This window comes from Berghia stephanieae, chromosome 7 (genome assembly GCF_034508935.2).
Source record: "Berghia stephanieae isolate SIO BIC M18660-M18661 chromosome 7, UCSD_Bste_1.3, whole genome shotgun sequence".
In the NCBI taxonomy this organism is placed as follows: domain Eukaryota; kingdom Metazoa; phylum Mollusca; class Gastropoda; order Nudibranchia; family Aeolidiidae; genus Berghia; species Berghia stephanieae.
In genome coordinates, this window is record NC_088366.1 from 61,485,015 (window position 1) to 61,508,563 (window position 23,549).

General features: G+C 34.9%; 1 protein-coding gene across 1 annotated transcript in view; it reads right to left on the bottom strand.

Annotated features, from left to right (window-relative positions):
* Positions 1–23,549, bottom strand: part of LOC144977613 (rotatin-like) — a 60,478-nt gene that overhangs the window by 32,252 nt on the left and 4,677 nt on the right. Inside the window, 21 exon segments of the mRNA XM_078923006.1 lie at positions 248–514; positions 1,819–2,010; positions 2,750–2,995; positions 3,987–4,046; positions 5,332–5,428; positions 6,038–6,164; positions 6,911–7,026; positions 8,186–8,285; positions 8,856–9,018; positions 10,561–10,694; positions 12,956–13,072; positions 14,456–14,581; positions 15,660–15,786; positions 16,557–16,666; positions 17,263–17,475; positions 19,259–19,444; positions 19,948–20,215; positions 20,850–21,024; positions 22,127–22,271; positions 23,071–23,185; positions 23,404–23,494. Of these exon segments, the coding sequence (XP_078779132.1) occupies positions 248–514; positions 1,819–2,010; positions 2,750–2,995; positions 3,987–4,046; positions 5,332–5,428; positions 6,038–6,164; positions 6,911–7,026; positions 8,186–8,285; positions 8,856–9,018; positions 10,561–10,694; positions 12,956–13,072; positions 14,456–14,581; positions 15,660–15,786; positions 16,557–16,666; positions 17,263–17,475; positions 19,259–19,444; positions 19,948–20,215; positions 20,850–21,024; positions 22,127–22,271; positions 23,071–23,185; positions 23,404–23,494 (3,175 nt within the window).

The following is a 23,549-nucleotide window of genomic DNA, read 5'->3' on the forward strand; positions in this document are numbered from 1 at the left end:
CTCTAAACGGTATTATGTTGGGATGACTTGGGTGCAAAAAATTGAATTTATTGACAAAAACATGAAACTTGGGGTTTGTTTCGATTTGTTATGTTACAGAATGAAGACAATTTCTCACAATGCAAAAGCTCAAAAATTGTTATTTACTATCAATTTAATTCTAAATTCACTTTTCGGGGTCAAATTCATTCCAACATAATACCGTTTCGAGACTAAGGGTCACAAATATGATGCTATATCTTCAAACCTTTTCATACTGGTTCCTGTAGAGGTCAGACTATCTTCATTCTCTTTGTCGACTCCCGACGCTCCCCTATTGATAAGGGACACCATTGGTCCATTGACGGCAAAGAGCTTGTCAGTCAACCAGACTAAGGCGGGGTTTGATGAGGAGGAGGTGGAGTTTTTGCTGATGTCATGAGGGGAGACGCATTGGAGGGAGGAGGTTAGGAAATGCATGATGTGTGTCAGAAGAGATTGGTCCGTTTCAGAGGTTGGGGGTACGGATAGGAATCTGTTGGGGACATAGAATAAGAGGATTATTTCTGCTGCACTCTAAAAAAAAAAAAACATATTAAAATTATTTTTTTTCCAGAAAACTTGTCCTTCAAATTATAGATCAATTAAAATGACCCATGTTAAAAACTCTCAAACCTGAGAGTTCCTTTTTCAGAGGTTGGGAGCACTGATAGGAATCTGTTGGGGACATAGAATAAGAGGATTATTTCCGCTGCACTCTAAAAAATAAAACATATTAAAATCATTTTTTTTCCAGAAAACTTGTCCTTGAAATTATAGATCAATCAAAATGACCCTTGTCAAAAAATTTCGATCCTGAGACTTCCTTTTTCAGAGGTGGGGGGCACGGACAGGAATCTGTTGGGGACATAGAATAAGAGGATTACTTCTGCTGCACTCTAAAAAAAACATATTTGAAAATTTTTTCTCCAGAAAACTTGTCCTTCAAATTATAGATCAATTAAAATGACCCTTGTCAAAAACTCAAACCTGAGACTTCCTTGGACGTTTTTAGAGTATTTGACAAGATGAGGGTCATTTTAATCAGTCTAGTGAATAGGCAGTTATGGTTTATGTGAGGAGAAGAGACAGGATAGAAAAGTTGGTAACATCTGGGATGATCGAAGGAAAGAGAGCTAGAGGAAGACAAAGAATGACTTATTTAAATAACCTAAGAATGGCCAAATGTGATTTTAAAAGCAACACAGATTTCATGCGCACCTCAGAGGATCGTGATTCGTGGAGACAGCTGACCGGCAACGTGCTCAAGAGTACAAGCCACAATGGATGTTGATGTATAGAAAAGTGAATACAAACAATGTCCAACTCAAATCTTTTGTCCGGTGTCTTTAAGAAAAAATTATTATTTGGTTACCAGCAAACAAAAATACATATGTTAGCATCAGAATTAATTTGTGCGGCTTTGTGGTGTGGTATGACACTCGCTTTCGGATCGAAAGGTCCTGGGTTCGAGCCTCGCTCGGCACATAGTTGAGTCCTTGAAAAAGACTCTATACTCACATTCCCTCACCATACTCAGGTCTAAAATGAGTACCTGACCGTTAACAGCGTTGTCTCTGTCCGAAAAAATTGTAAAATTGCCTAACAGACGTCATGTTTCATTCTACATGTTACGTTTGCTGTTAACTCCCCCCCCCCCCCCCCCCCCCCCCCCCCCCCCGTATGGGCATAGTGGCTCTGAAAGCTTCCCTTTTTAAACCATCCCATATTCTTTGCACCATAGGGAGGCTAAATATCTTTTTTTGTTAGTTGAATAAAGTAGACGAAACATAAACATACCTATCCAAAACGCTGTACCAATCAGTTTTAGAGAAGAAGTCCAGCAAACAAGGCATGTGTTGAAGCACAGACGCGTAGAGCCACATGCAGTCTATGGCAGTTTCTACGTCCTGGTGTGATGACGCCTGCTTGATGGAACGATGGAGAGCCTCGAGCTTCCAGGAAACACCGGATTGTTCTAGAACCATGATTCTGCGATGTCAGACTAACTTGACTAAAACTGTAAGTATTGAAAAATATTATTAATTTAATGAAAAATTTGATTATATAAGAAATGCTTTACCCGTTTAGATAGAAAGTGTCTCCAAAAAAACGTATAATCTGATTTTTTTTTTCTGGTTTAGGTAGAAAGTGTCTCAAAAAAAACGTATAATCTGATTTTTTTTTTTCTGGTTTAGGTAGAAAGTGTCTCAAAAAAAACGTATAATCTGATTTTTTTTTTTCTGGTTTAGGTAGAAAGTGTCTCCAAAAAAATGTATAATCTGAATTATTTTTTTTCTGGTTTAGATAGAAAAAGGTGTCTACAAAAAAATATATAATCTGATTTTTTTTCCTGGTTTAGGTAGAAAGTGTCTCAAAAAAAAATGTATAATCTGAATATTTTTTTTCTGGTTTAGATAGAAAGTGTCTCCAAAAAAATGTATAATCTGATATTTTTTTTATTTTTTGGTTTAAGTAGAAAGTGTCTCGAAAAAAATTTATAATCCGATATTTTTTTTTCAGGTTTAGGTAGAAAGTGTCTTTAAAAAATTGTATAATCTGATTTTTTTTTTTCTGGTTTAGGTAGAAAGTGTCTTAAAAAAATTGTATAATCTGATTTTTTTTTTTTCTGGTTCAGGTAGAAAGTGTCTCAAAAAAATGTATAATCTGATTTTTTGTTGATTTTTTTTTTACGGTATTGGTAACAACTTTGTCCAAAAAAATATTATACATTCCGATTTTTTTCCGGTATATTTAGGAAGTAAATTTGCCATACTCATTTTTGGTCTCCGAAAACAGCCTGGTCCTCATTGAGTCAAGCAGCGAGTCTAAACCCCCTTGCCAGGCAACATTCCAGGAAATCTTCATCATCTCCCTTGGACCGCTTAAGGACATGACATCACTTCTCTCATCTGCGAGGGTCACCTGATTTGGGCTGGTCACGTGATGGCAGGATGGCTTGAAGGGAAGGCGATATCTGGTGGTAATGTTTGAAAATCGTAACAATGTAGATATATATGACAGGCCTGTAAATGGCTGGTGAAAAAATTGTCGGAACTTTTTGAACACGCGAAAATAGACACAACAGGACAAAAATATGGACACAACACAGATATTACACGTCAATTGACCAGTCAAATCATGTCACTTTCCCCTACTTATTTATAACGAGGCCCTTATTTTATGCTACAAAAAAAAATCCCAATTATTTGAGGGCCCAGGTCTGAGTTAGTAAAATGAAAGGAAGAGAACAATTCCTACCCTTTTGAATGATGTGTATTCAAATGAAAGGAAGAGAACAATTCCTACCCTTTTGAATGATGTGTATCTCGTGCTTGATGACACAGGAAGCTGAGTATCTTCGCTCCTGTTTGTGTTGAATGTTTACGCTGATTCTTTCGTTTATTTGGATTAATTCTTATAGAAGAAGAAGAAGAACCGGAGATATGCATGTGTGTCGGTAGCAAAATAGAGAGAAACCTTCCGGTCCGGTTCGACACACTTCTGTGCGTGCGTTATTTACTGACTAGGTGTGTGTGAAGACAACTCGCACGAACTTCGCGACCCACTCTTGCTGGCTGTGGCACAGTAGCCAGTCGGCATTTGAAATGAAATAAAATCTATTTTTTTCGAGGAACGAAATAAAAGTCTTTTATTTTCTTGTTTATTAGTTCTGTTCTTTGACGTTACGAATTTTATTTTTCCTATTTTTTTTTTTTTTTTAAATATTAGCACTTAAGAGCAAAATCGTGCTATCGGAAATGCGACAATAGACGGAAGATTTACAGGCCTGATATGAATGTAACAATATATTTACTATTCAGTATTTTACAGGTGTGTAATCCATTAATTTAAAATCCAAAATAAAATCAAAATCAAAATTTAAAAATAGGTTGGTGATGATGATGATGATGATGATGATGATGATGATGATGACACGGTTGTCAATGATGAAAAGTCAAACAAACCTTTTAATGACTTCAGCAGGTAGACTAAATCTGGTGCCTGGAGTGTCTGCATCCCCTGGGCTGAACACAATAAATATTAAGGGAAAATAATACACGATACAGTAATTGATATTTCAAATAAAAAATTTACGGGAAATAAGTCATTAACAATTAAAGAGAGAGAGAGAGAGAGAGAGAGAGAGAGAGAGAGAGAGAGAGAGAGAGAGAGAGAGAGAGAGAGAGAGAGAGAGAGAAAAATATGTAGGAGTGAAAGATCTGTTCAATGTTATAGTTATCATATAACGTTATAAAAAGTGTAACTAAATGACAAATGGACATATTTATGGACAATAAAGATCTATTATTATTATTATTTTTTTATTATTATTATTATATTATTATTATTATTATATATTATTATTATTATTATTATTATTATATTATTATTATTATATTATTATTATTATATTATTATTATTATTATTATTATTATTATTATTATTTTATTATTATTATTATTATTATTATTATTATTATTATTATTATTATTATTATTATCATTATTATTATTATTATTATTATTATTATTATTATTATTATTATTATTATTATTATTATTATTATTATTATTATTTCATTATTATTATTATTATTATTATTAAAGTAATATATCAATCATCGTTAAGTATTAAAGTAATTAAGAAAAATTAAAATAACAGCTTCAAAAAAGAACAAAATACCAAACACGGAACGTTTTGGGCTCAAAACCTTTCTTCAGCCAACAAAAAAAAACCAATAAAGACACATAAATACATTACTAAATTCCAGATAGACGACAGAGATATCTCTGGGGCATAATTTATATATATATATGAAGAAAAAAAATTATGCCTTTTGAGCCACGACATCATAAGATATCGTCGCCTAGGCATTCCACGAAGGAATATAGATAACTTATCAAACAAGATGTCTGATGTCAACTGGAATCTCCCTTGTTGTCCAAGTGAGCAAATTGGGGGTAAATAATCTTGCTCAAGGAAAAAAAGAAAATGTCTGAAGCGGGGCTCGAACCTTGGTCATCCGGGTCACAGTGCAAAGCCTTAACCACTCGGCCACTTCGCCCCCCCATATATATATATATCGATCCAATCTAAAAGCACAGTGAAGTGAAGACACACATTATAGAGCCTCTCAAACTCCCAAACAAATGTTTCAACCCAAAATACTTTAAAGTATATATATATATATATATATATATATATATATATATATATATATATATATATATATATATATATATATATATATATATATATATATAGGCAGATATAGCTACAGATATACTGTAAAAAATGAAAGAGCTGACCTGATATCAAATTTGGCCACCTCGTCAAATAGGAGCAGCGTGAACATTTGCGAAACGTCAGATTTGATGTCCTCACTGGTTGGATGCAATAGACTCACTGTGCATAGATGGGATTTTGTGTTGGAGAGTTAAAATAAAAAGGGAAGGTGTGTGTGTGTGTGTGTGTGTGTGTGTGTGTGTGTGTGTGTGTGTGTGTGAGGGGGGGAGAGAAAATTAAACAATTAAACTAAGCATATTAATGGATGAAAATCTAGAATAATAAAAAAAAAAACATTCTATCGATAACCCATCCATCTTTTAGGCGCATGATCAAACTCTGGAGACAAATATTTTATTATCTTGATACAACACATAAGAAAAGAAAAAAAAAAATGATATACAAATATCATCAAATCACTGCCAAGCCTTTTTATTCAGAGCATGTGTTTTCATTGAAGATAGATGTCAAAATATTGTTTATTGTCTCCCTCCCTCAATCTCTCTCTCTCTCTCTCTCTTTCTCTCTCTCTCTCTCTCCCCTCTCTCTCTCCCTCTCTCTCTCTCTATTTCTATCTCTCTCCCTCTCTCTCTCTCTCTCTCTCTCTCTCTCTCTCTCCCTCCCTCCCTCTCTCCCTCTCTCTCTCTCTCTCTCTCTCTCTCTCTCTCTCTCTCTCTCTCCCCTCTCTCACTCTCTCCCTCTTTCTCTTTCCACCAATAGGTCACCCACCTCTCACAAGACAACAAAGCAAATCGCTGTCCCTTGCCAACGTATGCCTCAAGCTGTAGTCGTGATGAGTCAGATTCTTCAAAATGGAGAGACAAGCAGGGAGGTTGCTTCGAGGTGATGACAATGTCTGTTTTAAGGACAGGAAATTTACCAATCATAAGTTTCTCAGATAAACACAAATCAGTGACATTTCTTTGAATGCGGGGAGGGGAGAGAGAGAGGGAGAGAGAGAGAGAGAGAGAGAGAGAGACAGAGAGACAGAGAGAGAGAGAGAATGGGGGAGAGAATTTAATTCCTAAAACGTAATTAATTTTTAGTTGATTCCAGGCAGGTTGTGTTAGTGAAAGAGAAGTACGATACAGAATTGTGGAAACGAGAGAAAAGAGAGAACAGAGTGATGGAAGACAGAAAGAGAGAGAGAGAGAGAGAGAGAGAGAGGAGAGAGAGAGAGAGAGAGAGAGAGAGAGAGAGAGAGAGAAGAAGAGAGAGAGAGAAAAAAGTATGGAGAGAAATTTAATCTAAAAAGTATTAATTTTAGTTATTAACTGTATATAAATTAGTGTAATAAATTGACTAAATTGATATTATGAACTAATAAATGATCATTATTATTAATGTATTATTATTATTATTATTATTAATTATTATTATTAATTATTATTATTTTATTATGTAATATTATAATTATTATATTTATTATTATATTATTATTATTATTATTATTATTATATATAATTATTATTATTATTATTATTATATAATATTATAAATATTATTATATATTATAATTATATATTATTAACTATATCATTATTATATATGTAATTATATTATATTATTATTATTATTATTATTATCATTATGTCAACTAACTTCTTTGTTCCCCTCAGCAACCTTCTCAGATGATGACGACTTTGTCACCTGTTGAATGACAGAACAAACAACACCCAAACCACCCCTCTCTCGGAACGAGGCATGAAGTCGAGGATCTAGAGTGGACGAAAGGGAAAATAATTGAAAGAAAAAAACTCACTTCAAAATGTGTGTTTCGATATAATAAACAAATAAATAAATAAATAAATAAATTCCCTTTATTCATCCCCAAGGGGAAATTTGTCTCTAGGGTCTATTCCAAAGGAACACGGAAGAGGCTGAGGTATCGAATCGTACCTTTTGGGTACGAAGCGAAGCAAAGACCGCACCGCTGCCCCCAATATCTTTTTTATAGCAATAGCAACAACGTAAAGAGAATTCTACTTGTAAAAAAAAACAAAAAACATAGCATAATACAGTGCTGATGGTGACAAAAAGTGAAAAAGTAGGAAAATGTTGAACGATTGCCTTTAAGCCCCATTTTTACTGCACTAAACCCCACTTTTAGAGCAATTGAGATGATAGACTATCATTGATACTCTAGCTAACTTCTGGAGAGTGGGAAACTGCACCTGTGTGTTCCACCACACATCAACTCTTTCATTGCTAGCACATTGTTTCGAGAAAATGTCATTTTTAAAAGGAGGAAATTCCTCCTCTGGACTCCAAAATCGCGGATTTCTGCGGATCCGAGGAAAACCATCAGCACTGACGATAACTTTATATATGCGTGTTTTTCAAAGAAATTGTCAAGGCCAGAGTGTACTCATGTATGTGGCTATGTGGCCTTATGGTATGACACTCGCTTTTGGGTCAGAGATCCTGGGTTTGAGCCTCGCTCAGCGAATAGTTGAGTCCTTGGAGAAGGCTCTTTACTCACATTCTCTCACCGTAATCAGGTGTAAAATGAGTACCTGGTCGTTAACAGGCGTTGTCTCTGTCCGAAAAAATAAATAAAATTGTAATATCGCCTAAAAGGCGTCATGTCCCGTCCTACATGTTAAATGTTGCTGTTGGTCAGGGACCCCTTGTAAAGCGCTTTGATCACGGTTAGTGGATATTGTGGCCATATAAAAGCTCAATTTAATTTATAATTTATTAATTTATGTGAGTGAAATGTTTAACAAATATAGAGTACTGGAGTGATAGTGGTGCACGAATTTTCAAGGAGAAAATGACTGTAAAAATACTTATGAGTCTAGAAGTTGAATGTTCGATACGTAAATAGTTATTATCATCCATTCGTGATATCCGTTTTTTTTAATGCACGCTCACCTTTCATCATAATGGCCAGCTGTTCCCCAGCAGACTTCTTGACTTCTGGGTCCACGGGATTGGATGTAAAAATGTCATACACTTGAGTCATTCCCTCCCCCTGAAGAAAAGTTAAAAATCAAAAGTTGGACATATTTACGGGGGGAAAAAAAATCAATCTTAAAAATTAAATTTACTGGAAATGAACTACATAAATTAACCATTTTAAGTCAATCATACTACAATTTTCTTTACAAAATAGCATTAACTCTCATATGCTAACAAAGTCCCTAAAAAGGTTTTGTCTCAATAAAAAATGTATTGAAAGAACGGGCTTTATGAAGGGATTGTCAAAATTTTACTCTTTTTTAAGAATAAATTTTGCTTTTATCAATCTATTTATAAGACAGAAAGTTCCCTAACAACTTCATTTTCTTACCATTTTAGAACTTACTTACTTACTTATCCGAACCAGCGACCACCTGAGCTCTAGCCCTTCGGTCTTGTACCATGACGTAGAAGTTAGACGTCTTTTGTAGTTGTTCCAGGTGACAATAAAGTGTGTTACTGATGCTTGGATACCATTTTAGAACAAAGGCTACAGTTGATGTGAATAGCAAAGGAGCAGTGAAACAAGATAAAAAAAAGAAAAGAAAATCACACTCCCAGAACAATCTATGTAAAAACTTACAGTGAAAAGTGACCTAGATTGGCCATCGTCTAGCATCTGTGTGACCTTGGTGGTGAGGCAATGTTCCAGGGTCAAGAGGTCAGGGTCAGCAGGCAACCTACCGTCCTTGTCTTGTTGGTTTGAAAGCAACCACCGAATGTGTTTGGACGCTTGAAGGCGTACGCTGCAATGGAGGTCAAAAGGAATAATAAGTTATGATGCACAGTGTGTAATTTAGATAGCGAAATAAAGATAAATCAATATAAAGATTACATTGATTCTACCCCCCCCCCCCCCCGAACAAAAAAAAAAAAAACAAACAATAAGAACTAACATCTCAATGTACAGAAATTCTATATTTGAAAGGAACCACTGAATGTGTTTGGATGCTTGAAGGCGTTAGCTGCAATGAAGGTCAAAAGAAATAATAAGTTATGATGCACAGTATGTAATTTAGATAGCGATATTATACAACGTGCAACGTTCGAACCACTGGGTCACCCCTACAACACTCAACACAAAGCTCTATGGCCAGGCTGAGGACCTAAAGCGGACCACAGACTTCATAGCAGATATCGGACTGCAGCCATAGATGTCCATCAGAGGAACGAAGAAGAAGAAGAAGATAGCGATATAAAATTAAATCAATATAAAGAGATTACATTTCTTCTACCACCTCCCCCCCACCCCCAAAAAAAAAAAAAAAAATAACAATAAGAACTAACATCTCAATGTGCCAAAATCAACTGTGGTGCACAAATAGTCAAGGCTAAAGTTTCAACTGCTTATTAACTACTGCTAGAAGTTGTGGACCATAATGCACATTCTCTCACCGTACTCAGGTGTAAAATGAGTACCTGGCCATTAACAACATTGTCTTAGTCCGAAAAATTGTAATATCGCCTAACAGGCGGCATGTCCCATCCTACATGTTAAATGTTGCTGTTGACCAGGGACCCCTTGTAAAGCACTTTGAGCACATTTAGTGGATGTTGCGCTATATAAAGTTCAAAAGCTCAATAAAGAATTTGAACAAAAAACCAATATAACAACTCCAAGGGAAGTGAAAACGTTTTACATGAAACGATTAAGGATAAAAACCCTTCCTTCTTCAGCTAACCAAAAAAAAAAACAAAAAAAACTCCCAATGAAAATGGTATTACCGTTTTCAACTTTTTTTGTTGCTGACTGAGTAAGGATTTTGAGACCAAAACGTTCCATGTTGAGAATTTTGTTCTTTTTTGTTTTAAGCTGATTTATTTTCACTTTTGATCACTACTGATGAATCAGCCCAGAGACATCAAAGTACATGATTAATGGAGAGAAAAATAAAGTGAGTAGATGTGACTCATATATAAGGGAACAACACAAAAACAAACAACGTTTCAGCCCTTGGCCTTCGTCAGGAGACAAAAAAACACAAACACAAATATGTAAATTTACAAAAATATCACATTTCGTCAAATGTGAAAACAATGTAAATGGAAGGAGAGGGCGTCGGGTGTGGATGCAAGAAGAGGTGAAAGAGAAGGAAGGAGGAGATAATAATAATTTTTTAAAATTAAATTTTTAAAAAATAAAATAAATAAATATATAAAGAAAGAAAGAAAGAAAGAAAGAAAGAAAGAAAGAAAGAAAGAAAGAAAGAAAAAAAAAAAAAGAAAAAAAAAAGGAGATGATGAAGTTCATTAAACTTTCTAAAATGGACACAAAATTGAAATGGTACCTTTTGTCAGCTAGAAGCAGCAGCCTGAGACAACCTCGTAGTTTCTCCACCAAAGGGATGTTATGGGTTGATGTGGTGGGCTCGAGCATGGACAACAGTTTTCTACCTAAAGGTGTGTTTTGATCTGTGTACGACTGAATGTCAGGGGGGAATAAATCACTAGATTAAAAATAGATTAAAAACAGCAAATCGATAACCAGACCCAATATTATTATAAAATATATTTGTTAGAAACGTAAAGTTCTAGAGAAGAAAAGAGCAGAAACAAATAGGGAACAAAAGTGTGAATCGATGTCAAAAAAATGGTTCCAATTTCATTGGAAGTGTAAAACCACACTTCTGGGGGATTGGATACATGCCTTGTGTAATGGATTTTCTGGTTTCAGAGTGATGGCATCTTATTTTCTAGTCTAAACATATGCTGGTTGTCAATACAGATTATCCATCCTCAGTATTTTACGCCAACTAATCCTAAGAACCTGCCTGTACATCTTGTTACTAAAACAGTAACGATTCAATATGAAACTTATTAATTATTCATCCTCGAAAGGATTGGTTACATGCACACTTCCAACATACCTGCCTACTTGAAAATTTCAAATTCAGTAAGAAATACAAAATCCATCAGTAATTAATGGTCAAATTTCAGTAATACTAAAGCAAACTAAAATAATGATAGATACACCCTTTTATATATGTAAAATAAACTTACCATGTTATATAGGCCTACTACTTATGCGGGTCAAGCCTCAATTAAAGTCCATTTTCCACAGCATGGCAAAATATTCATAAGAAATCAAGTCCAGTGAATAAGTAAAAACTACATCTGCTACAAATTCTACACATTATATATAGATTTTTTATAATGGAATGCGGTAAATAATGAAAAAAAAAAAAAATTTATTTAACGCTGCGACCATTTGTATCAGTAATATTCCTTCTATTTCCGTAAGTCCCTAATCGTCCTTACACTTCCGTAACAATTATGGACGGTCCGTAATAATAGGCAAGTATGGGTCCAAGGAGTTTGGAACTGGAAGAGTAGAAGATGTGACGTCAAAAACGACTTCTCTGTCCCACTGCTTCTGTCCTTACCTTAACGTTCTAAGAAAAGATTCCACCCAGATCACGACTTCCATTTTGTTGTGAGTGAGTGCTTGGTAATAGTAATAATTTCAATGACTGATGCAATTTGCCCTTTTACATTTTGATATAATAATAATAATAATAATAATAATAATAATAATAATAATAATAATAATAATAATAATAATAATAATAATAATAATAATAATAATAATAATAATAATAATAATAGATCTTTATTGTCCATAAATATGGCAATTTGTCATTTAGTTACACTTGTTATAATGTTAAACGATAACTAAGATTGAACAGATATTTCACTCCTACTTATTTTCTCTCTCTCTCCCTCTCTCTCTCTCTCTCTCTCTCTTCTCTCTCTCTCTCTCTCTCTTTCTTTCTTTCACACGTGCGATATACACAACATAAACATATTCATTTCGTTCTCAATTTGTTACGATTGTGGCAATTCGACACCAAAAATTATCATCATTATCAATTGGTCAGTTAATCTTACATTAAATAAATTAATCAGTTAATCAGTCAACGAATCAATCCTTGGTTTTTCTGTACCATATGAAATATTCAAAATTTTTATTGCTGATGCAACGAACGTTGATTTATACTTGTTAGTTCTACATTTAATCTGACAAAACCTTCTCCCAGATGGTAAAAGACTAAATTCGTGGTATAAAATATGTTTTTTATTGTTGGTAATTGAGAATGCTTTCCTTTCTATTGCTTTTCCATGAATTCTTTCTACTCCATCAAGAGGATATCCAAGGCTATAAAAATCTGCAGTTAGCAAACAGGCAATAGATTTATAGCATGTTTTTCAATTTTTATCTTTTTCAACGGTTTACTTGTTTTTTGTCTCAACTCGCCAAGAAAATAACAATTGAGTCTTTCATTTATGCAACTCGTTTAGGTTGTTCAATGATTTTATTTCTGAGTTACACACCTGGCGTGCATTCATTCATTGATTTTGATTCTGAAATCTGTTTTATTGAAGGTGCCAAGTACATTTTGATTGTACTGCTGGCTTTGAATTACAACAAGGGTAGAAAGTGTATTGGTCTTAACTTAATTCCAGGCTGTTGATGAATTATGTTTTCTTTTCCTTTAATTTCTTTTCAATCAATTTATTTGTTTTTAAATGATGGTTGGTTTTTTTTTCTACATTAATTGATTAATAAGCAATGAGAAAAAAAATAAAATATATTTTAAAAGAAAAAAAAAAAGCCACAAAGCAGATCAAAGCTTGTGAGTTTAGAAGAATAAACATGAAGTTCCGCTAAGTCTATCTATTCACCTGTAATATTGGCAGAGACTTGGTGAGGGCTATCATGAATTCCTGCCACAATGCCTCGGACATAAGTAGCTGAGATGACAGGAGATGGTGCAGAATGGAGGTGCTGTTGTCACGAACCTGAAAATAATGAATATTCATGAAAGATTTGGTTATGAACAAATAAATTAAATATCATTATGAAAATATATACTCATATGATCGTAGTTAGACGAGAAAGGACGAGACTGGAAACATTATTGAAATAGAAGATTCATAACTGGGAACTATAAGAGCAGAACCCCAGGATGCATGACAAAAATGTTAGAAGAAAGAACCTCATCAGCCTCCAACAAAGAAGAAAAGAAACCCGTCTGTCATTCATGTTCAAGATTATAACAGATCAAATACCATCAATAAAGGCAGACTCCTTTTTCACGCCACGACCAAACAAAAGAAAAATCCGAGCACTCACTTTCGCCAACCACATAACCGAAAACCACATTGAGAGATACGCCACAAACAATTCGAACTGCTTCAAAATCCCACAGACAAGAACACAAAACTACAGAAATTCTTTCTTCATTAGAACTATCTCGGAGTGGAATGGGCTGGATGAACTGGTCATCATGGCACCACACCTAAACGATTTCAAGGCCCGACTGACATGGGCCCGCGCCCAATGAGGACGCCGCTGAAATACAACCAGACCATTGGTTTCTTCAGCGCCAACCATACAGATACAGATACAGATACAGATACAGAAGAATTTGAAATAATGTCAACCATTTAACTCTACTCTGGTAAAGCAATATTGGTTGAATTGTGTGAACAGTGTTACGATGTAATACAGACACTGATTATAAGATTGAGAAGTTATAGAATTATAGAAACTTAATCAAACAATACATTTATATAGAAGATAAAATGGAATTGTTGTATATCTTCTAAAAAAAGATGCAATCTTTGACATATAATGGTTTTAGTAATATCATTACCGTGGTATCGAAATATGGATCGCGGTACCAACTTTATTTTATTAATCAAATAAAAAGCTTAAAGTTCTAGAAATGTATCACAGCCATTTTTTTAAACTCCAAATTGTAAAGACTATATTGTTTTGAAAATATCACAACCTTATCATGTTGGTCTTTTCATAATTAAAGCTAATGCCTGGCAATAGTAAATCAGATTTGTGCGCTATGTGGTCTAGTGGTATGACACTCGCTTTCAGATCGGAAGGTCCTGGGTTCGAGCCTGGCTCAGTGCATTGTTGGGTCCTTGGAGAAGGCTCTTAACTCACATTCTCTCACCGTACTCAGGTGTAAAATGAGTACCTGGTTAACATGGTTAACAGCGTTGTCTCTGTCTGAAAAAAAATTGTAACATCGCCTAACAGGCGTCATGCCCCGTCTTACCTACATGTTAAATGTTGCTGTTGGCCAGGGACCCCTTGTAAAGCGCTTTGAGCACATTTAGTGGATATTGCGCAGTATAAAAGCTCAATTTTTTATTTCTACTCACCGAGGACAATGAATCAGCCAAACCAAATGATACAATTTGATATAATAGGTCTGGATTCATTAAAAACTTGGACTGGAGACTGTCTTTGGATTTAGGTGCTGTGGCCTTGCTCACTTGTAAACTTTGCTGAGGGTGAAAGAAGAGATGGATAATCGTAAAAACATTTTATTATTGAAATTTATAAACAAAATAGGTCATAAATTGCTGAAATATTCAATATAATTTGTAAAATTACAAATAGTAAAAATAATAGATTTCTTGATTTTAGAAAATGTAATGTCAATCTTAAATATCTTGGTGGTCTTGTGGTATGACACTTGCCTTCTGACTGATAGGTCCCTGGTTCGAAATTTGCTGTGGTCGGTGTAAAATTCCATCATACAATCTCACTGGACTCAGGTATAAAATAAGTTTCTGTAAATCCCCCCAAAAGCCATCATAGTCTAACATGTCCTGGACTCATTTAGCGGCTGGATCTTGCACCATATAATTAAAAAACACAAGCTAAAGTTAAACCGATCTTTTAGAATAGCTTCTAACAATTCATCCTTCCACAAGCTGTGACTCCTTCCATACGATGCTGTTATATTCCTTTTTGTTCATTACTTTCAACATAAATGATAATTTATATAGTCCTTCAGAGCCATTGGGCCCATAGAGCTGGAGTTTATCCCAGTTTCTATAGCATGAAACGGACAATAGCAATTGCTTGCTATCCTTTGGCTAGTCTATCGCAAACTATTTTCCACCAAATATAACAAGACTCAGCTACCCATGCACTGCAAGGTGGACAGGGGGAATCGGAAAACCAAAGCTAGAGGTGCCTAAATGAGCCAGTAAAATGGAGAGATAAAATAAAGTGAGTAAATGTGACTCATATATAAGGGAACAACACAAAACAAACAACGTTTCGGCCCTTGGCCTTCGCTTCGTCAGGAGACAAAAAACACAAACACAAATATGAAAAAAAAATAAATAAAACGGCGGGGGAGAGAGTGACCACCATGAACAATACTCATAATTTTGATTAGAAGAATGAAAATGAAGATATAATATAATCGTAGCAGTAAAAAAAAAAAAAAAAAAAAAAATCGGAAAAAAATCTCAACTGTACCCGGGATCGATCTCTGGTCCCTTTGCGTGTGAAGCGAGTGCTCTACCAACTGAGCTATCAGGACCCCAAAATGATAGTGGTTAGATTTACCTTAATGACCTCCGTTACAGTGACATAACAGGCCTGCCTCACGCTGTCAATGGGATAGGCCAGGAGTGAGAGAAGCACATTGGTGCACTGTGTCACTGTCTCCTTGGAAGTCTTCTTTTTGCTGCAACTATTTGGATTTTGGAAATAATAAAACGATTTTAAACAGGAAAAGATTATAAGCCTAATATGGGTGGTAATGATATTGATGTTAATAATAATAATAATAACAATAATAATAATAATAATAATAATAATAATAATAGTAATAATAATAATAATAATAATAATAATAATAATAATAATAATAAACAGTAAAAATAACAGTAATAATAAAATCATAATAACAGTAGTAGTAGTAGTAGTAGTAGTAGTAGTAGTAGTAGTAGTAGTAGAAGTAGTAGTAGTAGTAGTAGTAGTAGTAGTAGTAGTAGAATTATTAGTAGTAGCAGTAGCAGCAGCAATTGTAGTAATAACTATAAAAATACTGGAGATACGATCAGATCATGCACATGACTTCAAAAAGAAGATTGCTCAGATATTTCACAGACCATAATTATTACATAATTGTTTTACGTATGGCAATCATGGGGGTCAGTGTGGCTCAGTGGTAAGGTCTTTGCTTCGTACCCGAAAGGTACCGAGTTCGATCACCCACTGCTGTGCTTGAGCAAGCCATCTCGCCCTAGCTCAATTTGTGGCACTGCACTAATGCCTGGGTTATTCCAGTCTCCCCTTGGAATAGACCCTAGAGAATAATTTCCCCTATGGAATGAATAAAGGGAATTTCATTTATTTATTTTATTATAGATTTTATAAAAGATGGACTGAAGATAAATTCCATTGTTGAAAAGATATGTTAGATTTTGGATTTTGGATTACTTTTGTAGAAATGCTTACATTTTGGACATGAATTTGACAAACTTTTGTACAAAGGGGATGTGGAGGTGGTAAGGAAGACTGGCGATGGCCTTCTCTGCCTGGTCTGATAACTCCGTTATGGGCGTGGTCTGGATGAGGGAATTAACACAAATATAATCAAAGATCATAAAATGAAGTGAAGCATTGATAAACAATCAATAATAAAAAATAAATCTTAGGCAGTCGAAGAGATGCATTAAAAAACAAATAAATACGAGAGTGAGTCAAAAAGTAATGGGACTCTAATTATTATTTTAAAACAAATTGAATCAATACCATGCGTCATACCTCAAATTAAAGCTTGGCATTAGCCGAGTAGAATGTTACTTCTCAACAAGTGCCTCCCTGCCCACTATGGGAGGTACTTGCAGTGTCTTCTATACCCCTATCTCATATCTGTTTTCCAATTGCTTTCTGTCTTTGTCTTAGAATGAGATTACTTAGTTTTGTCTTGACCTTGGCCCCAGAGTTCCTTGGCTGGGAGGGAAACAATCGAATCTATAATTATAATTTTGGGAGATATCTTTTTGATATCCCTGCCGCTATGGGAGGTCAGGAACCCCACCCCAAAGCTTATAACATGGATGAGCCATGAAATCCGTAATCAACAAATGGTACATAAATAAAAGGTAAATAGAAAACAACAAAGGGGAAAGGAAAATATTTTAACAATACTTGCCATTACCCCATCATCACAACGCAGACAAAAGTTACACGTGTGTGTTAAAGAACGACACGTGTCAACGGATAATTGGAAATCAGCAGACGTGGAGAGATCCAATGCCTGGCAAATGGCTAACGCCACAGCCCGGGGGTGCGGATCGGACGAGGCAAGACTTTCATCAAACACAATGGAGCACAGAGAGGATTTGAGTCTCTCAGGAATAACAGCTTTCATCTGGTAAATAATCATTGAAATACAGTGTGTGATTACACAATAATAATAATAATAATAATAATAATAATAATAATAATAATAATAATAATAATAATAATATTAATAATGATAATAATAATAATAATAATAATAATAATAATAATAATAAAAATAATGATAATAATAATAATAATAATAATAATAATAATAATAATAATAATAATAATAATAATAATAATAATAATAATAATAACGTACTTTATTCATTCAAAAGGAAATTTTTGTACAGACGTATAATAATAAATATACACTTTTATCACTGAAGGGGTTTCCAATAGCTCAGTTGGTAGAGCACCCGCTTCACATGCAAAGGGTCCAAGATCAATTCCGGGTGCAATCGAGATTTTTTTTTCCAACCCTTCTGTCCAGCCAGCAGTGATTGGGTAGCTGGGTCTGTTAGATCTGGTGGAAAGCACTTTGCGATAGACTAGCATCCTATCCAAAGGATAACAAACAATTGGTCGTATCCTTTTCACAATATAGAGATAAGAAAAACTCTGGCTCCATAGGCCTACTGGCTCTGTAGGACTATTTTTTTAATCACAGAAACAATGGGAAAAAAACAAGAAAGTTTCTGACTCAAACATTCAGCAAACTACAGCAGCTCTGGCACGACTCTCAACATTTATCCACAATATCATTTTTAACCCACTTTCTAGGAAACCAGCATTGCGTTAAGAAAAGATCAAGTATCTATGGCTATATAAATCTAAGATGTCTAGATGGCATTTTGAGTTAATACACGGCCCATATCAAGCTCAACTCTTTCAGTGACATTGGCCGCAATGTGCGCTCAGAGCAGAAACTGTTCTACTGACCAATGGCCGCACATTGCGGCCGGTCTTGAAAGGCAAAAATAATAATGAAATCCAATCCAACTTTCTACAAAAGTACTATAAATTGAACCAATCATATCATTTCTTTCATCAGAACATTTAATTGGCCCTAGGGGGTATTTAAATTGAGATTTTGGGCCGAATTCGAATGTCGCTTTGTCTTAGCTTGTCATTCTCATGCTGCCTCAATCAGGTGTCAGCCATTTTGTGATGGAAATGCAAATATAACCTCAGCGCTGAAAGAGTTAAGAAAAGATCAAGCATCTATGGCTTTATAAATCTTAGATGTCTAGACGGCATTTTGAGTTAATACACGGCCCATAACAAGCTTAAGGCCTTTTAGAGAGCAGATAATTTCTAAAGTTGGAGTGTCCAGAATAAGTGTTATTCCTAACGTGGATGTCATTTAGATCAGGGGGGAGTCAGCATGGCCTGGTGGAATGGTCTCTACTTCATACCCTGAAAGGACCAGGTTTGAGTCCCATCCGCCGCATTGTGACCTTATGCAAAAGTCACCCTGCCTTAGCAAATTTGTCAGCTGCACTGCTCATTTCAGTTTTCCCTTGAAGACGAATTTCTCCACGAAAATGAAAAATAAATTTTGAAATCATCTCAACAATTTAATTTAGTTGCAACAATTTAATCAGATTTTTCATTCATCTTACATGTAAAAAATCACATTTTGTTTATTCGTATTTAGACTTTGATTTAACTTTGCAAATTTCTACCATTTAGATTGCCTTAGATCCTTTGCTTGATATTGGCCCAGACTTGGCTAGCTAAACAACAATCAAACTTTGGCTCCTTTTTTTTTTCTTCGTCTAATAAATATAAAAATCCTCTAAAATGTACAACACTTGCATCACAATAAACTAAATTAAAGATGTTTTAAATACCTAATTCCTTACCTTAGCTAGAGGAATCATTGTAAGAAATTTGGTAAAGGTATAAACCAGCCCCATGTACAGGATGCGGTGAGTGGAAAGCTCCCCTAGCTCTGGATCAAGTGAGGAGGTCGCAACGTTATGACGACTGTGATGGTGGAACTCCAGCAGTTCTGAAATGGTCTCAAGGCAGTCTGTCAAACGGTCAGCCTACAAGATGTAAAAAAAAGAGATAAATGAAAACAAAATGCAACTTTTCATTTACTGGCAATTTCATATAAACAAAAGAGATTTATCTTTTTTTCTAACAGAGAATAGAAGGTAATTATTGAAGAAGCTGTCATTGTAAAATTAAACATAATTCTTCTCAATATAAACCGACTGGCTCAGTCAGACTGAGCATTACAGTTGATGTTATATATCAAAAAAGAAAGAAAAAGGTGCCTTTGTGGTAACAACAAGGAAATGAGTAGGAAAGTGCTAGATGGGTGCTCAAACTTGCGACCTTACTGGTACGACAATTCCACATGGCCGGGGAGAGCGTGACTCTACCGTATGACCTATCCACAATCCCTAGAGAGTAGAGAGTTGTCGTACTGGAGGTATTTTACTTCGAATATCGCGAAACCGGAATTCCGGCATGAACTGGAAAACTAGCACCTATGAACTGAAGTCTGTGAAAATTACAAATGCGAATAGACAACAAGACTTACAACATCCCGGGCAGAATCGCTGGTACCCGCCCACACATCGCTTCCCACAACGCAAACCAAAATAGTCAATGTGTTCTGTACAAGGCCCAGGACGGCCACGCTCGTGGCTTGGTCCGAAGTTCGTAGTCGAGGCAATGATCTCTGCAAGATGGCAACACACAGCTGAGGTAGGGTAAGCTGTTGGCTTTGGAGAAGGGGGATGTCTTCGAGGTCAAGGTCATCATTCAAGTTGGAGTCTGAATCTGGCTCTAGCCCTACACTGGAGTCCCTGGAGATAAATAGATAAGTAAAGATTATGAGGCTTTCTTTAACTTTAAGAGGGGAAAATATGTGATTGATGATTAGCAACATTTTACTGTTAAAGAAATAGACCTATACCATGTACATATTATTAAAAAGTCTGGTCACCAAAAGCAAATTATAGGATTATTAATCAATGATGCAATATAGCATATCTATTAACATTATTAGAGGTGGCAGAACTAAAAATTAAAAATAATAATAATAATAATAATAATAATAATAATAATAATAATAATAATAATAATAATAATAATAATAATAGTAATAATAATAATAATGATAATAACACTAAGGAGAAGAAAATGATGATGAAGAAGAAGAAGAAGAGGAAGAAGAAGAAGAAGAAGAAGAAGAAGAAGAAGAAGAAGAAGAAGAAGAAGAAGAAGAAGAAGAAGAAGAAGAAGAAGAAGAAGAAGAAGAAGAAGAAGAAGAAGAAGAAGAAAAATGAAAATATTATACAGTACTCAATCTCAAACTCTAAAAAATTTGAATTCTCAGATTACTTATTGCTATTGTAACAGATTAAACATTTGAAGACAGAAAAATTATCTCGCTGGAAAAACCAATTTGGAAGAAGTTAACAAAGGTATATCAATTACTGGCTGACAGTGGTAGAGCTATCCCCATCCTGTCCGTCACCCCTTCGTCTCCTTCCCCCACCCCAACCAGTAAGGCCAGCCCCTTGTGTGCTTCTTGCAGACGACGGTGGAGGGACGACATGGCTACTGCTGGCGGTGGACGACGACATGCCGCTCACTGAGGTCGAGTTGAATTCTGAAACAGAAATTTTTTAAAACCGTTTAATATAAAGTAGAAATTCTATAGGACTTTAAAAATGTAGACTTACTTACTTATCCGAAACAGCGACCACCTGAGCTCTAGCCCTTCGGTCTTGTGCTATGACGTAGAAGTTACACGTCTTTTGAAGTTGTTCCAGGTGACTATACAGTGTGTTACTGATGCTTGGATTTGGTGGGAGGAATGTGCATCTCAGTAAAAATGTAGACAAATTAGACCAAAGATTGAAAAAAGAAAAAGTTTATCATGTAAAATGTGGGTACAATAGTATTTGACGGGGTATAAGACCCAAATGATTCTGTTCTGATGTTTCCTTTTTAATGAGCTGTTGATTCACTTTACCAATGGATATCACATGCACAACTGACTAAACATCAAGCATATTTCAACGACAACTAAAATGCAATGGCCAAATAGAATTAATTAATTACCTTTCACTTTACTCATCCAAACAATAAATTTGTCTTTGTTACATCTTTTTAAAAATCGAAATAATTTATTTGTAGCTGAAAAGTAGTGAGAAATAGACACTTCAGTTTCTTGATCCAGGGAAAAAAACCGATGACGATAGCTCAAACCCAGATCACAATTTGAATTACCATGCCTTATCCACACAGCCGTGTTTTAACCCCCCCCCCCTCCCTTTTTTTTTTAAAATAAAATTTATAATGTATTGAGTAAACGATTTAATGACACCATGATTTTAATACAGTAAATATGAAAAAAAATTGACTCTTTATCTGAGGAAATGATTGCTAGAAAGGTAAACTGAATTTATATGTATGTGAATGCTTTAATGACACCAATTCATGATATCAATATTGCCTGTATAGATAGTTCGAAGTTGACGTCACTCAGGTCTTTGTTATTGTTTTTTGCAATCTGCGTTTATGAGTAATTCTCACTAAACTGTACTAACCAGACTATAAACGTTCAAGGTTACACACAGTTTTGTGTGTGGTCCGTTATACTTCCGGATGGCAATGTTGTGAACTTCTTAGCCAAGCGCATACTATCTATAGACAAAAATGTTTTAAATCTTTATGTACACAAACTGATTTTTAAAAGAGATTTGAACCTTGTTTGGAGGTGTAATAAACTGGATCTTGAAAGAAGCGGATTCGGGCCTGCAGACACTTGGTAAATGTTGTGAGGGTTTTACATGCCTGGACCACAACAGGTATGTCAGAGGAAGAAGGTAAAGACACCAGCGACAGGAGACTCTGAAAATTAAAAAATTAATGAATAATTAGATGTGCAAATTCTATAAATCAACTACGTCCAGACATCTCTATCAAAATATTCATTTATTGTTACAATAGAGACTGGGAAACAGCATACAAAATTTATTTTTTTTAATTAAATTTTTTTTTAAATGAGCTTTTATATAGCACAATATCCACTAAATGTGCTCAAAGCGCTTAACAAGGGGTCCCTGGCCAACAGCAACATTTAACATTTAGGACGGGACATGGCGCCTGTTAGGCAATATTACAATTTTTTTGGACAAAGACAACGCAAGACCACATAGCCGCACAGAATTAGAGAATCCTCGATTCTGTGCAGCAAATGGACAACTCTGTTTGCACCACTTTTGACAGGACTACACTAGTAGCTGTAAATTTCTTTTGGCCTTAGCCAGCACAATCAGCCACCCGTTCCCTGCATGGTAAACAGAGGGTTCAAAAATAAACTCCGGGAACTAAACCTGTCCCATTGCTTGTAATGAAAATGCTCTACCTACCAATCGAGTTATCAGGACTCCCTCAACCCTTGCTGCCTATCAAGTGCATAGAATTTTTTCAACTCCTCTTCAGTATATCAACTTCTAAAATAGACTGGGATATTATTTCATTTATCATTCTCAAAAAACATTTTAAAAATAAATATTTATGATTAAGCAGAATAACAATAAATCTGATAAACAAATATTAAAAGAGTATTGATCGAATACAAAAGCAAAAACAAACAAAACAAAAAAAAACATTCAATAATTTCGAGAAGGCTATAGTGACTATTAACCTTCAGAATCTCTGGGCGTTGAAGAAATATTTCAGCTGGAAAGTCTTGAAACACGACATCACCAAGAAACTCACAGGCACTGATGAGCAAATTTGAATCCTTGGTTTGAAGAGAACTGTTGAGGGAGAGATTAGAGATATATGTTTCAAAAAAAAAGGAAAATACAAAAGTCTGTACGAGTTGTGACATTGTGCATCAAAATGAATGAGTAACTGGAAGTATGTTAAAGATTTGCATTTGCAGCATATAATTTATATTTTAAAATATTACATATTTGTATTTCCAGAAAACACATTGTGCAAAATAAAACGAAATAGCATTTCTACTATTTACCCATTGGTTGATGCAATGACTTGCTGATCTGTTTGTGTTAGAGGTAACCATGGAAATGTGGAAAGCCTGAAGAGAGGGCTGTCTGGAGTCCCTGAAAAAAGAACCAGGATATCCAAATTATAAAATACGACTGAAAAAAAGACAAG